Raw genomic sequence first — 13,683 nt, 5'->3', positions numbered from 1 at the left:
CAACTCTTTGCGGGGGGATCCTCCTGTGCCCCCCAGGCTCGGGGCATGGCCACGCTCCTCCCGCGGTGGCACACGGTGGCCGGGCTCCCTGCCTCGACGTCCTGCAGCCACGCGCTCCTGCGGCCAGGAGAGCGGCATCAGCATCCCGGTAGCGTCCGCATCCCCCCGCCCACCCTCCTCCCGCTGCTCCCCCTGCCCTGCTCACATGTCCTGGGCTGAGCGGGTGGGCTGGCAGGAACCCCTCGAGGCTGTGCCAGGGCGCAGTACGGGTCCCGCGCCAGCACGCATTCGGCGCAGCTCCGGTGCAGGCTGCAGTTGGCCAATGGGACTTGGAGGACGCCACCAGAGTAACCCACGTAGAGCATCCCCTGGGGAGGGAGAGGAGCAGGGCTGAACCCCCCCGTGTTCCACACCAGGTTTGGGGTGGGCTTTTGGGTCACCCCGCTCCCCGTCCCCTACCTTCCCCGGGGCCAGCAGGAGGTTCTTCACCGGCTCCGGCGTCCCGAAGAGCTGGATGCTCTCCACGATGTGGGGACCCCTGGGCAGCTCCACCGCTTTGTGCAGGAAACCCTCCGCTGCGGGGGCACAGGGGGCGTCACCGGTGTTTGGGGGGGGGGGGCTAAAAGAAGGGTGACCAGGCACCCTGTGCGTGTGCCCCCCACGTAAACCCACCAGTGGCCAGGAACATGACGCGGTAGGTGGTCCCTGAGACGCCACGGATCTCGTCTACCGCGATGCGCGTGTAGGTGACGTCCGTCTTCACCAGCAGCGGCCGCCCCTGGGTGGGTGACACCTTCCCGTCCATGAGGAAATGGTCCTTCATGAAGGTGAGGGCTTTGTCGGAGGAGGGGCCCATGTAGCACTGCAGGGAGAGAGGAGTCAGTGCTGGCGTGGGGAAACTGAGGCACGGGGAGCAGTGGGGGGCAATGCACCACCAGGCTGCCCCACACCAGCATCACTTGGGTACCAAGGGACCCTTCCCCTTTCCCATCCCCAGCCCATTCTGCCACGTCCCCACACTCAACTCTTTGCGGGGGGATCCTCCTGTGCCCCCCGGCGTGGGGAAACTGAGGCAGGGGGAGCAGTGGGGGGCGAGATGTGCCACCAGGCTGCCCCACGCCAGCATCACTTGGGTGCCGAGGGACCCTCCCCCTCTCCCATCCCACTTGCACCACCCTAGGGCAAACTGGACAGCCAAAGAGCTCCCCACGGGGACCAGCATCGTCCCCCAGGAGGGTCTTGTCCCCCGGGGGTGGGCAGCACTCACGCTGCCGGGGCGGGGGCTCATGTCGGGGCCACTGTAGACGCTCCAGCGGGAGCTCTCCTTGTTCAGCTCCTTGTACTTGCCCTCGAAGACCTCCTCCAGGGCCTCCTGGCTGTAGGCACAGACGGCGGCGCTGCCCGCCTGCCTGCAGGGATGGCGAGGTGAGCGTGGGGAGGACGGAGGGGGGGTCCCCAGGGCACCCAGAGCCCCTTCCCTGGGGCGCCAGGACTCACCACTGCGAGGTGAAGACGGCGTAGAAGTCGGCCCCGCCATGGCGGCGGGGCAGGGCGAAGGCGTGATGGATGACGTTGAAGGGGAAGCGGCCGGGTTGCGAACACACCAGCTGGGCTTTCAGGAACGTGGTCCACTTCTTCTGCAGCACCTTGTCCCCCCCGACGTCGCTCTGCGGGACCCAGGGGGCTGCTCAGCCCTAGGGTGGGGGACCCCCATCCTCCTCCTCCGTCACCATCCCTGCACCCACCTTGCAGACACGGGCCACCCGCGGCACCAGGAGCCGCTCGAAGAAATCGAACTCATCCGCCGTCTCCTCGAAGAAGAAGTAGACCTTGTCATCTCCAGGGATGCTGAAGGAGGCCACGAAGGCGGCGTCGGCTGGGGGGGGCACAGCCAAGGGCAGGCGTGAGGGGGAGGGGGGGGGGCTGCTACAGACCCCCCATCCCTAGGCAGAGGGAAGGGGAGGGCAGCCGGGGGTCCCGACCCCCCTCACCCGAAAGCCAGCGGAGGAAGGCGTCCGTCTTGAGCAGGGTCCGGCTGCCCAGCGAGCGGGAGATGATGGGCTCGTTGCCCTGGAAGTTGTTCATGGTGCCAGCGTAGAGCTCACCGTCTGCTCCGGGATGGGGAGGGGGTGAGCGGCGTCAGGGACCCCCCCACCCCACCCCCCACCTCGCCTCCACGCCAGGGCTGGGTGCCCACCCCCCGTACTCACCCACCAGCAGCGCCGTGTGGGTGTGCTGGGGGTCGAAGGGGCACTGGCCCTTCCCATCCAGGAAAGGTTGTCCCCTGCCACTGGACACCAGCGTGAAGTTCTCCAGGCGCTGTGGGAAAGGGGGGGAAAACCAGCCCAGGGGGTTAAAACACACCCCAAAACCTGCAAGAAACGGCTGGGAGCCCCTGCGGGGAAGCGTCGGCACTCGCCGTCTGCTCGACAAGTGGAGAAACTGAGGCAGGGATGGGCTGCCTGGCATTGCCCAGAAGCAACCAGGACCCCAAATTATCTTTTTTTACCACCTGCATCTGAGCTGGCAGGTACAAAGCCGCTGGCAGCCACAGTAAGAAACACTGGGGGCTCTTGACGTGCATGAAACCTTGGTGGGGGGCACCCAGCACCCCCATCCATCCCGTGCTGCGGTTCCCCCACCCCGCTGGGGGGCTTGGGCTGGTGTTTTGTGGCTCCTGATAGCAATGCTACGATATGTCTGGCGAGCCCTCCCTGTCCCCATCCCCGTCCTCGTCCCCGTCCCCGTCCCCGTCCCCGTCCCCGTCCCCGTCCGCGGTGGGGCTTGGCACTTACGATGTACGTGCACGCGGGGCTGAAGGCGTAGGTCCCACAGACGTAGAGGTGGGTTTGGTTCACAGCTACAAGGACCCTGATGAAGTTGAAGCATTCGGTCTGTGAGGGGGAAAGAGCAGAGCCGGGGGGGCTGAGCATCCCTGTGGCTGTGCGATGTCCCGCCCCCCCCCCCCCCCCCCCAGCCTCCCTGTGGACCCCTCCCCAAACCTCCCACGGTGCTTTCTCACCTCCTGGCTCTTCTTCTTAAAAGCACACTCGGAGGTTTTCTCGGCCGTGGGTCCCCACATTATCTGTGGAGGGAAGGGAGAGGGTCCACAGCTGCTGAGCCGGGCCACCCCCCGCCCCCAGCCTGAGTGGGGAAACTGAGGCACAGCACGGGACAGCCCCCCCCCCCCCCCCCCCCAAGCTCCCCAGGAGGGGCTCACCGAGGCTTTGGCACGGATGCTGCCTGGGTTGCTGATGTTGAGGGCCAGCACCCGGTCCCGCGCCCCCACGTACAGCTCCTCCTCGCTCTCGTGCAGGAGGAAGATGTCGTAGTGGGAGACGTTGTCCTGGCTGAAATGGGTCAGGGACCGTCGGGGGTCTCCTGGCAGGAGCAAAGGGAGTTCACGGGGGGCCAAGACACGCGCACACGGGTCCCAGTACCACCAGCAGCCCCAGGCAGACACCATCTGACTCGTGTCACCTCTGACATAGGAAACGGGGTGCACCGCTCCCCTCACAGCCCCCCATCGCTGCCCCCACTTCCCCACTCAGCTCTGACACACACCCCCGGCCCCCTGGGGTCCCACCGCAGGAGCTGGACGCCCCCCCCAGTTGCAAAGCCCCCCAGCCGCGCCGCTTTGCTCTCCTGCAAGAAATGGGGGATGTTTTTTGGGCCGCAAGCTCTGCCTGGGATGCTTTGGGGCCACAGCCATGGGGCAATGTGGGGGTGCACCACCCCATGGTGCCAACCTTGGGGGGCTACAAGCCCCTCCGGTGCCCTCAAGCACAGCGGGGGGCCACAGGTTTCTTCTTTGCCCCTGCCAGCCATCGAAACAGGGAACCCCCCCCCCCCACCATCCGCATTTTGCAGTTCTCGGAATGGCTGCATGGGGAAGGGGAAGTGGCAGCGCAGGCGGGCGCCTCGGAGGGCATGGCCCTGCCATGGGGGTGCAGACCCCCCCTGCCCACCCAAACCTCACCAGCACCCCGCACCCCCAACCCCCTTCCCTTGCCACCCGGACGCAGCACCCTATTGCTCTTTCCTCCACCCCAGGTGGCCCTGAAGCAGCTCCTGGGTGCCAGGTGGGTGCCACAACCGCACCCTGGGGGGGCACCCACCTCCCACTCCCCGAGGTGTTTGGGTGCCAACCGGCCACCTTACACCTACCCCCGCAAAAATGGTCCCGTAGCCCCCTGCATCGCCCCGCTGCCACCAGCACCCACCCCAGCACCACCTTCCCCCTGCCCCACATGGGGTAAGGAGATGGGGATGCTGCGGTGGAGAGCACCAGGTCCCCGATGCTGGATGCTCAGCCCTGGGGATGGCTGCTCCCCCAAGCTGATGGGGGGGATGGGGGTGTCCCCCCAGCTTGTCCCCATCCTGCCCCCAGCCCTTTTGCCCCATACTCACCGCCGAGGAAAGCGACGCGGGGCAGGGGCTCGGCGCAGAGCATGGCAGCCGGCACCACCACACCACAGAGCAGGCGGAGGGCAGCTGTGGGCATGGCGGGGGGCGGCAGGGATGCACCCCTGGAGGGTCCCAGCACGATCCCTGCGGGAAGGGTGAGGGTTAGGGTAAGCGCTGCGTGTCACCGAGCGGAAATGAGAGGGGGGAAGCCAGCACCCAGCACGAGGGGTGGGGGGTGGGGGGCGTGGGGCTCCGCTGCCTGAAGCCGTGCGTGGCCCCCAAATGTGGGTACGAGCTTCCCACTGCCACCCCAGGGCAGACGGAGATGTCCCCACGCCTTGCTGGGCTCCGCAGAGCGGGACCCCCACCCCCGGCACAGGGCTGCCCAGATGCTCCTGCCCTGCCCCCGCAGAGCCCCACAGTGCCCGTCCCCAGCAGCGATTCCTCCATGATTCCTCTATTCCGCAAAACTGGGGGGGATGGGACACCCCCGGCCTTTTGCAGCTCTTTCCAGAAGCAGTGGGGAAGGGGCAACATCTGCAGAGCCACGTGGTCCCCCAGACCCCTTGCAGGAGGCCACCGTGTCCCCAGCAAGTGACATTACCTCTCCGGCGGGCGAGGACAGAGCTGGCTCACCTCCACCCCTGGAGCATCGTCACCCAGCGGGTGCCTGGCCCCGGGGGGCTGCAACCAGAAGACCCCCACAGGCCCATGCCCAGCACTTGGCCAAATCCTGCCGCACTGCCAGGCTCCCAGCCCAGCTCGTGGCAGGGTTTGCTGCGGCCCAGCCCAGCCCAGCGTGGCCCCGCCGGGGACTGCTGGAACCAGAAAGTCCTGCTGGAAGAGGACGAGCCTCGGCAGGTTGGGGCAGCGGGGGCCTGCTCCCCCCTCGCCTGCCTCGCACCCCAGCCGGGAAGGCAGCGAAGCCTGCTGGAGGGAGCTGGGATGGGAGCCCGGGTGCTCTTCTCCTCCAGCTGGGGTGGCCAGGGGGGGACAGGGTAGGAAATGGGGTGCCCAGATGGCTGGGTTCCCTTCTGGTCTTTGGGGGAATCTTTGGGGTGAGAGCAAAGCAATGGTGGGACTGTGAGGATCAACAGCGGGTTGGAGCATCCCCCCAACAAACAGCCCCATGGGGCTGAGCACTGCCCCCAAAACCAGCCCCCTGGGGCCGAGCATCACCCCACAAGCAGCCCCTGGGGCCAAGCATCGCCCCCCACAAGCAGATCCATGGGGATGAGCATCACCCCCCACAAACAGCCCCTGGGGCCAAATATCAACCCCCCTTAAACAGCCCCTGAGGCTGAGCATCGCCCCCCACAAACAGCTTCCTGAGGCTGAGCGTGGTACCCACAAACAACACCCTGGGTCTGAGCACTGCCCCCCAAAACCAGCCCCATGGGGCCGTGCATCACCCCGCAAACAGCCCCTGGCGCCAAGCATTGCTCCCCACAAGCAGATCCATGGGGCCGAGCATGACCCCACAAACAGCCCCTAGGGCCAAGCATCACCCCCCCTTAAACAGCCCCTGAGGCTGAGCATCGCCCCCCACAAATGGCCCCTGAGGGTGAGCATCACCCCCACAAACAGCTCCATGGGGCTGAGCATGGCCCCCACAAACAACCCCATGGGGCTGAGCACTGCCCCCAAAACCAGACTCCTGGGGCTGAGCATCGCCCCAACAAACAGCCCCTGGGGCTGAGCATCGTCCCCCACAAACAGTCCCATGGGGCTGAGCATCACCCCAACAAACAGCCCCTGGGGCTGAGCATTGCCCCCCACAAAGAGCTCCTAAGGCCAAACATCACCCCCACAAACAGCCCCTGAGGGTGAGCATCGCCCCCCACAAACAGCTCCATGGGGCCAACCATTGCCTCCATAAACAATCCCATGGGGCTGAGCACTACCCCCCAAAACCAGCCTCCTGGAGCCAAGCATCACCCCAACAAACAGCCCCTGGGGCCAAGCATCGCCCCCCACAAAAACCCCATGGGGCGGAGCACTGCCCCCCAAAACCAGCCCCCTGGGGCCGAGCATCACCCCCCCACCCCCAGCCCATAGCGGTCGTGGCAGCCAGGAGCCCTGCATGCTCCATCGTCTTGCTTTGGGACGCCTGTGGGCGAGAAACCCACCGAAGCCAAAGCCCTGGTGTCCCCCCAACCCCACAGCCTCACCTGAGGTACCCCAATATCCTGCTCCAGACAAGGCTGAGGACCATCCTGCCCTGCCGGGGCCTCCTTACCTGCCTTCCCCTGGTGCCACCAGCCATCCGCCTGCTGGGACCCCCAGCCCTGGCAGGGCAGTGCCCCCCCCGGCCACCTTGCTTGGCTGGGACAGAAAGCTCCTTGTCAAACCCAGAAAGTAGGTTACTCTGCCCCGGATTTCCCACTTGGCCAAGGGTTGGCTGGAAAACGGGGCCTTGGACCAGCCGCATTGTTCTGCCCTGGGCTGGAGCCACCGGGGCCAGCAGAGGGGGAGGAGGGATGGGAAAAGGACTGGAAGCTCCTCGGTGAGGCTGAAGGTTCAGGGGGGACCGTGGTGGGGCTGGGGGGAGCCCCCTGAGAGTGTCCCCCCAGGATGAGACAGTTCTGACACAGGGATGACCTCAGGGATGCTCCAGAGGCGTTGGAAGTGTTGTCCCAGCCCTGTCCCTCCTGGTGGCCTGGGCCATCACAGCCTCCTGGCACGTGGAGGCCAGTGTCACCAAGGGCCTCGCAGCGCTGGGGGGGTGGGTTTTCCCTGTGGGGGTGTGGGTTTTCCCTGGTGCTTCCAGGTTCTCCATGGCTGTAGCTCCATGGGACTTGGGACACGGCACTTGGTCCCCTGACCCAAGCGCTCTCCAGATTCCCTCCAAGCCGGGGAAGATCACGCTGCTGATAACCCCCCACCATCAGTGCAAAAAGCGGGTTCACCTGTCCTGGGACACGGCCTGTGCTCAGACGTGGTGGCCCAGGGCAGACGTGGAGCTGGGGGCCACATCGGCACTGAGCTCCTGGCTGCCGCACCTTCCCCGTGCCTCAGTTTCCCCAGTGGCTGGGAACCGGGGTCGCCCAGCAGCAGGGCAGAGTGTGGTCCTTCCCTGCCACCTGATCCCAACCCCCTGCCCATGTCACCCCCCAGGAGCACCCCTGTGCCGTGGGTGGGGGGTTCTGGGGTGCTTCCAGCACCAGTCAGGGGCTGAGGAAGCCCGGCTGGGGCTGGGGGAGGCTCCTTTGATCCCCCCTCCCAAGCTGGAGCAGGAAGGGATGTGAGCAAGATAGAAAGCAAGGGGGGGGGGGGGGGGAATGCTGTGAGCGTATGGGGGGATGCAGGGGGAAATCTGGGGGGTGCAGGGGGTGATGGGTGAGCGATCCAGGAGGTGGGGGATGCGAAGGGCAGGATGCAAACGGGGGGGATAGATAGAGCCTTGAAGAGGCAGGAGGATGCACAGAGGGAGCTGGGGGGGCGGAGGGATGCACCGGAGATGGGGGGAGAGAAAGGGGGCTGGGGGGGTGCAAAGGCGAGGATGCAAGGCGGGGTTGGTGAGGGGGCTTCACCGCCGCTGGGACCTCAGCCCCTTTGTCACCGCCCGGCAATGTCAGAGCTGCTTGGGGGGGTCCCCGCTATGGCGACCACCATCCGCCCCGGCTCTCCCCGCCCCCCCCCGCGCCTGCCCGGCCCCGGTGCCGGTACCGACCTGTGGCAGCGCCCGCGCCCGGGCGGGTCCAGCATCCCCGCGGGGCCCGCGGCCGCCGCTCACATCGCCATGGCTACGGCCGGGCTCGCCTGGGCCACCGGGCCGGGGCGGCGCGGGGGGGGGGGGGGGCACGGCTGCGCACCCCGCGCCCCTGCACGGCCACCCCTGCACCCCGGCCCGGCGCGCGCGTGCACCGGGCGGGCACGCGCCCGCCCCCACCCCCCGCGGAGGTGCGCGGCCACGCGCAGGAAGCCCTCCGCATCCCCCCCCCCCCCGAGCCCCCCCCGGCGCGCCCCCGCCAGCACCCCTCCCGGCACGTGCCGGCGCCCCCAGAACCGCATCGTGTCCCTGCGCCCCATCTTGGCATCCCTGTATCTGTGCTGCATCCCTGCGCCCCATCCCTGCACCCCCATACCCACACCGCATCCCCGCACCCCATCCCTGCGCCCCCATACCCACACCGCATCCCCGCACCCCATCCCTGCGCCCCCATACCCACACTGCATCCCTGCGCCCCCATACCCACACCGCATCCCTGCGCCCCATCCCTGCGCCCCCATACCCACACCGCATCCCTGCGCCCCCATACCCACACCGCATCCCTGCGCCCCATCCCTGCACCCCCATACCCACACCGCATCCCTGCGCCCCATCCCTGCGCCCCCATACCCACACCGCATCCCCGCACCCCATCCCTGCGCCCCCATACCCACACTGCATCCCTGCGCCCCCATACCCACACCGCATCCCTGCGCCCCATCCCTGCGCCCCCATACCCACACCGCATCCCTGCGCCCCCATACCCACACTGCATCCCTGCGCCCTGTCCCTGCGCCCCCATACCCACACCGCATCCCTGCGCCCCATCCCTGTGCCCCCATATCCACAATGCATCCCTGCACCCCCGTAGCCACACCACATCCCTGCACCCCATCTTTACACCCCTCTGGTTGTGCCATGTCCCTGCACCCCCATCTTGGCATCCCTGTATCTGTGCCCCATCCCTGCTCCCCCGTATCCACACCGCATCCCTGCACCCACATCCCTGCACCCCATCTTTACACCCCCATAGCCACACCACACCCCTGCACCTACATCCCTGCACCCCAACTCTGCATCCCTGTTTCTGTGTTGCATCCCTGCATCCCACCTTTACTCCCCCATATCCATACCACATCCCTGCACCCCAATCCCTGCACCCCATCTTTACACCCCCATATCCACACAGCATCCCTTCACCCCGTCCTTGCTCCCCCATATCCACCACATCCCTGCACCCCCATCCCTGCACCCCATCTCTACACCCCCATATCCACACAGCATCCCTGTGCCCCACCTCTGCATCCCTGTTTCTGTGTTGCATCCCTGCACCCCACCTCTGTAGCCCCTTTCCCACACCGCATCCTTGCACCCCCATCTCTGCACCCCTGTTTCTGTGTTGCATCCTGGCACCCCCTCCCTGCTCCCCCCTACCCACACCCCACCCCTGCACCCCCACTTCTGCAACCCTGTCTCAGCCCCCCGGCTCTGCTCACCCCCCCAGACGAGCAGTGCTGGCTCTGGCTGCCTGTCCCCTCCTGCCTTTGGGGGGTCCCGGGAGGGGGCTCAGGGCCCGGTCACGGTGCCACCAGCAGCCACCATGAGCTGATCCTGAGTGGCCACATATATCCCCCTCCCCACACTCCGCCCCCTCCCCCCCCCCCCCCAGCAACCACAACATCCAATTTTGGTCCACGGCACTTCACCCCCGCCCCCCCCCCCTCCCCGGAAACTTCCCTTGCTGGGCAGCCTGGCCCAGCTGGCGCAGGCAGATCCCACTTCTCCTTTGGAACTTACCCTCCTTCCCCTTCCCCCATGTGGGAGCGGGGTGCCCTGAGCCCCGAAACAGAACCCCCACCCCCCAACTGCTTCCTCCCTCTGCCACCTCCTCCACTGCGTGACCCTGGGTGCGTCACTTTGCGCCCAGCCAGCAATTACACAAGCTGGGGGGGCACCCAGGAGCGGTGCCAGCCCTCTTGCTCTGCCCCTACCAGCACCCCCACAAGCAGTGAGCCGGGGACAAGCATTTTCACCCCACGCTGGGGGTACCTGCCCTGCCCAGGGCTGGGGAGGGGTCCCGGGGTCTGCTGCCCCCGTTCCCACGGGGCTTGGGATGTCGGGAGCCTTTGCCTGGGAGTCGTAAGGAGCTTGTGCCTTGTGCCCGCCGGCACCGGAGGCTTAGCCGAAGCCTGCTGTGGAAGGGCAGCTGCTCTGCACCCCCTCCCACCCCAAGGGCTCAGCCGTGGGCCCCCCACCCCTGCCTTGTCCCACCAAGGGTGCCCTGCGGCTGTCCCATGATGTGCAGCACCTTGGGGTGCAGCCTTGGGGGTGGCAGGGGGGCACAGGCTCACGTCTTAAACCACCCTTGGGATTAGCGGGGCGGCCTGACCTTAATCCCCCCGGGCACGCAGGGGCCTAGAGGGGGCCAGCATGGGGCTTGTGAGGCCCCCAGCCCCCACTCAGCCCCCAGCCCCCGCTCAGCCCCCAGCCCCCGCTCAGCCCCCAGCACCCGCTCAGCCATGCTCCAGCCCAGTCAGCCCCAGTGGCTGCTGGACATGGGGTCAGTCCTGGCTCTACCCGATCCCAGCAATTGCTCCAAGGGACCCTTATGCTAAATTTCCGCCCCCCCCCCCCAAAAAAAAAAAAGCCTGATGGTCCCCAGCAGGTGCCCTCCCTGTGTCTGTTTGCAGTGCCCAAACCCCAGGGTTCCCACCCAGCACCCCAGGGTGCCTCTGCAGAGACCCCGAGACTTGCGGCATGAGTGAGTGAGACTGGGTCGTGGCCCCCTGCTCCGGGTTCCGGTTCCCCTCTTGCTTCCCGAGGGAGCTCCGAGCGGGGCTCAGCCCTGCAGGATTGCAGGAGGAACTGGAGAAACCCAGCCCCCACTTTGCTCCAGCTGGAGCAGGGCTGGAGTTCTGGCACAGGCACCCTTGTGCACAGTCCCCGTCGGCTGTGCAAAGTCCCCGTGGGCCATATGCGCTCCCCATGGGTGGTGCAAGGTCCATAGGGGCTGTGCAAGGTCCCCATAGGCTGTACATGGTCCCTATAGGGCTGTGCAAAGTCTACATGGGGCTGTGCAAGGTCCACATGGGCTGTGCCAGGTCCCCAAAGGGGTGTGCCAGGTCCCTACAGGGGTGTGCCAAGTCCAGGTGGGGCTGTGCAAGGTCTCCACGGGTTGTACATGGTCCCTATAGGGCTGTGCAAGGTCCCCATGGGCCATACACACTCTACACACTCCTCATGGGTGACACAAGGTCCCCATAGGGGTGTGCAAGGTCCCCATAGGCTGTGCACAGTCCCTATAGGGCTGCGCATGGTTCCCATGAGCTGTGCAATTGTCCCCACCGGGCCATGCAAGCTCTACACGGGGCTGTGCAAGGTCCACATGGGATGTGCAGGGTCCCCGTGGCCTGTGCCAGGTCCTCGTGGGACCGTGCAGGGACCTCACAGGTCACCATGGGCCACCGAGGGTGGTGAGGAGACACGGGGTGATGCTGCCAGCTCAGCCCTTCCCCAGCGTGACCCAGTCTCGCTGCGCCTGGGTCCCAGGGGGTGTGGGGAGCACCCGTGACATTTCCCCTTGTCTCCTGACCTCCTTGCTCCCCACAGCGTGGTGGGGCAGGAGCAGAAGGTCCCGGCAGCACAGCCGCCTTCCCCCCCCGGCGCTCAGCAACCCGCTATTTTGGGCACAACTCGTGACTTTTGGAGCCCGGAGGTGCAAGGTTGGGGGTCAGGCTGGGGTCCCACCTTGGGGCGCAAGGGGGACACGCTGCAGCTCCTCGGTGTCACCCGCTGTGCCGGTTATCTGTCCCAGCGCTGTGGCACTGGCATCCCTGAGCTGGCAGAGATGGGGGGGCAAATGTGGCACAGGGAGGGGGTGACGCTGGAGCCACCATGTTCCGTGCCACCCTGTGATCCCCCACCGTAACCCCCCGTCCTGGGGGGGGATGTGGGTACCTTGCCATGTCCCCAAAAGCCACCCCAAAGCTGGATGGTGGCAGTGACCCCCCAGAGACCCCCTGGCACCCCCTGCCCTCGTGCGGCTCAGCCCTGCTGGTACCCAAGTCTGGGCGCTGTGAACTTGCACGGCTGGGGGGACCCAGGCATCCGAGCACTGGGGGGGGGGGGGGGGTGTACCCCCAGGATGGGCACCCCGGGCACCTACCTGGCTGTGCCTGCACCCCGGCCGCCCGCCCGCGCTCGCTCACATCGCGGCTCCCCAACGCTGTGCCCGGCAAAGCCGATTATGCGCTGGCTTTACGGCTCTCCTTCTCCCCGGCATCCCGCCTCACTCCAGTGCCTGGCACGGCTTGGCGGGGGGCGGGGGGAACAGGGGGGGTCCCCTTGGTGGGGTGCTGGGGTCATTCCCATGGTTGGAGCAAACCTGCGCTCAGGAGCTCACTCTGCTTCTGCACCCCCACCCCCACCCCCAGTCCATCCCAGTCCGTCACATCCCATCCCATCCCATCCCACCCCATCCCATCCCATTCTATCCCGTCCCATTCCATCCCCATCCCGTCCCACCCTGGGGAATGTCTGCCCCCCAAAACCCCAAAAGGTGGGAATCTCTGAGCCCTCTCCCCAAATTCTATCCCCTCTCTGCATCAGCGCAGAGCCTGGGGGGGGTACTAGCCCTGCAAGGACCCCCCACCCTCCCAGCTCTCAGCACCCCACCCGGGGTGTCCCATGGGTGCATCAGGGTGTGCAGGACCACCCTGTTTCCCCCCTACCCCCGGTAGGGTGCTGAGCCCCAACCCTTGCTGCGGGGCTAAAAGAGACCCCCACCCCCAGCCCCAGGGCAAGAGCAAGGCCAGGCTGGGCTGCAGCAAAGCGTGTCCCCCCCAGCCCCCCCCCCAGGACAGCAATGACACGGACACACGGGTGGGAAGGGTTTGGCTGTATTGATTCTGGAAGGAAATACAGGCAGTAATACAGAAGCTTTGCAAGCACAGATACATACGGGGTCCCACCAGATCCCGCCGGAGTGGGGGGGCTTGTGCTGGGGAACTGAACCTGCCCCCCCCCCCTCCCCCAGGCTGCACTCGAGGCAGGGGGTGCTGCAGGCACACCCCGATCGAGGCAAAAAGCTGAAATCTCTGTTAACAGCTGGATGGACCCTTGCAGAGAGAGGAGCCCCCCGTGCCAGACCCCCAAATCCCCCTCACCCAAAAAGCCTCCCCCAGCGCCCTCCTGGCAAACCAGCCCTGTCCCAACTAAGCATCCTTGGCCTCATCCTGCCCTGAAATGGGCTCCTGAGCTCCTGCCACCAGAGAAGAGCCCGACTAACCGCAGCCGAGAAGAACAGAGGTGAACCACACTGGATGCAGCAGCCCCCAAAAAGGGGGTCCAAGGGGGTCCCACCGGCTCCGAGCCTGCAGGAGTGAGGTCCACCACCCAATCTGCCAAATCCATCTGGTCCCGGGATGCAGCTCCGGCAGGTTTTCACTTCCCCTACTCCATCTACCCTCAATGCCGTGCAAGGTCCTGGGGGGCTCCCAGCCCGGCTCCGGAGCAGCCCCCACCTGGGCTAAGGCACAACTCGGCTGCTTAAAAATAAAATTAAA

General features: G+C 66.5%; 1 protein-coding gene across 1 annotated transcript; it reads right to left on the bottom strand.

Moving 5' to 3' along the window:
* Positions 1–3: 3 nt before the first annotated feature.
* On the bottom strand, positions 4–12,389 carry SEMA4A (semaphorin 4A). The gene is made up of 14 exons (XM_037370985.1): positions 12,285–12,389; positions 4,411–4,551; positions 3,221–3,381; positions 3,023–3,085; positions 2,796–2,894; positions 2,211–2,319; positions 1,992–2,108; positions 1,746–1,876; positions 1,498–1,667; positions 1,268–1,409; positions 673–862; positions 460–575; positions 206–368; positions 4–117 (listed from the first exon to the last, which is right to left on the bottom strand). Coding segments are annotated over exons 2-14 (1,557 nt in total). The 5' UTR covers positions 4,505–4,551; positions 12,285–12,389; the 3' UTR covers positions 4–115.
* Positions 12,390–13,683: the final 1,294 nt, after the last annotated feature.

Source organism: Falco rusticolus, chromosome 19 (genome assembly GCF_015220075.1).
Source record: "Falco rusticolus isolate bFalRus1 chromosome 19, bFalRus1.pri, whole genome shotgun sequence".
Lineage (NCBI taxonomy): Eukaryota > Metazoa > Chordata > Aves > Falconiformes > Falconidae > Falco > Falco rusticolus.
This window is presented reverse-complemented; position numbering and strand designations above follow the sequence as displayed.

Bases quoted from the DNA above. Each gene is read 5' to 3' on its own strand.
- SEMA4A (XM_037370985.1), bottom strand. From the start codon at position 4,504: ATGCCCACAGCTGCCCTCCGCCTGCTCTGTGGTGTGGTGGTGCCGGCT. The intron at 3,382-4,410 runs GTGAGTATGGGG...TGCTCCTGCCAG, and splicing joins CCGCGTCGCTTTCCTCGGCG to GAGACCCCCGACGGTCCCTG. The intron at 1,668-1,745 runs GTGGGTGCAGGG...TGGGTCCCGCAG, and splicing joins GGGTGGCCCGTGTCTGCAAG to AGCGACGTCGGGGGGGACAA.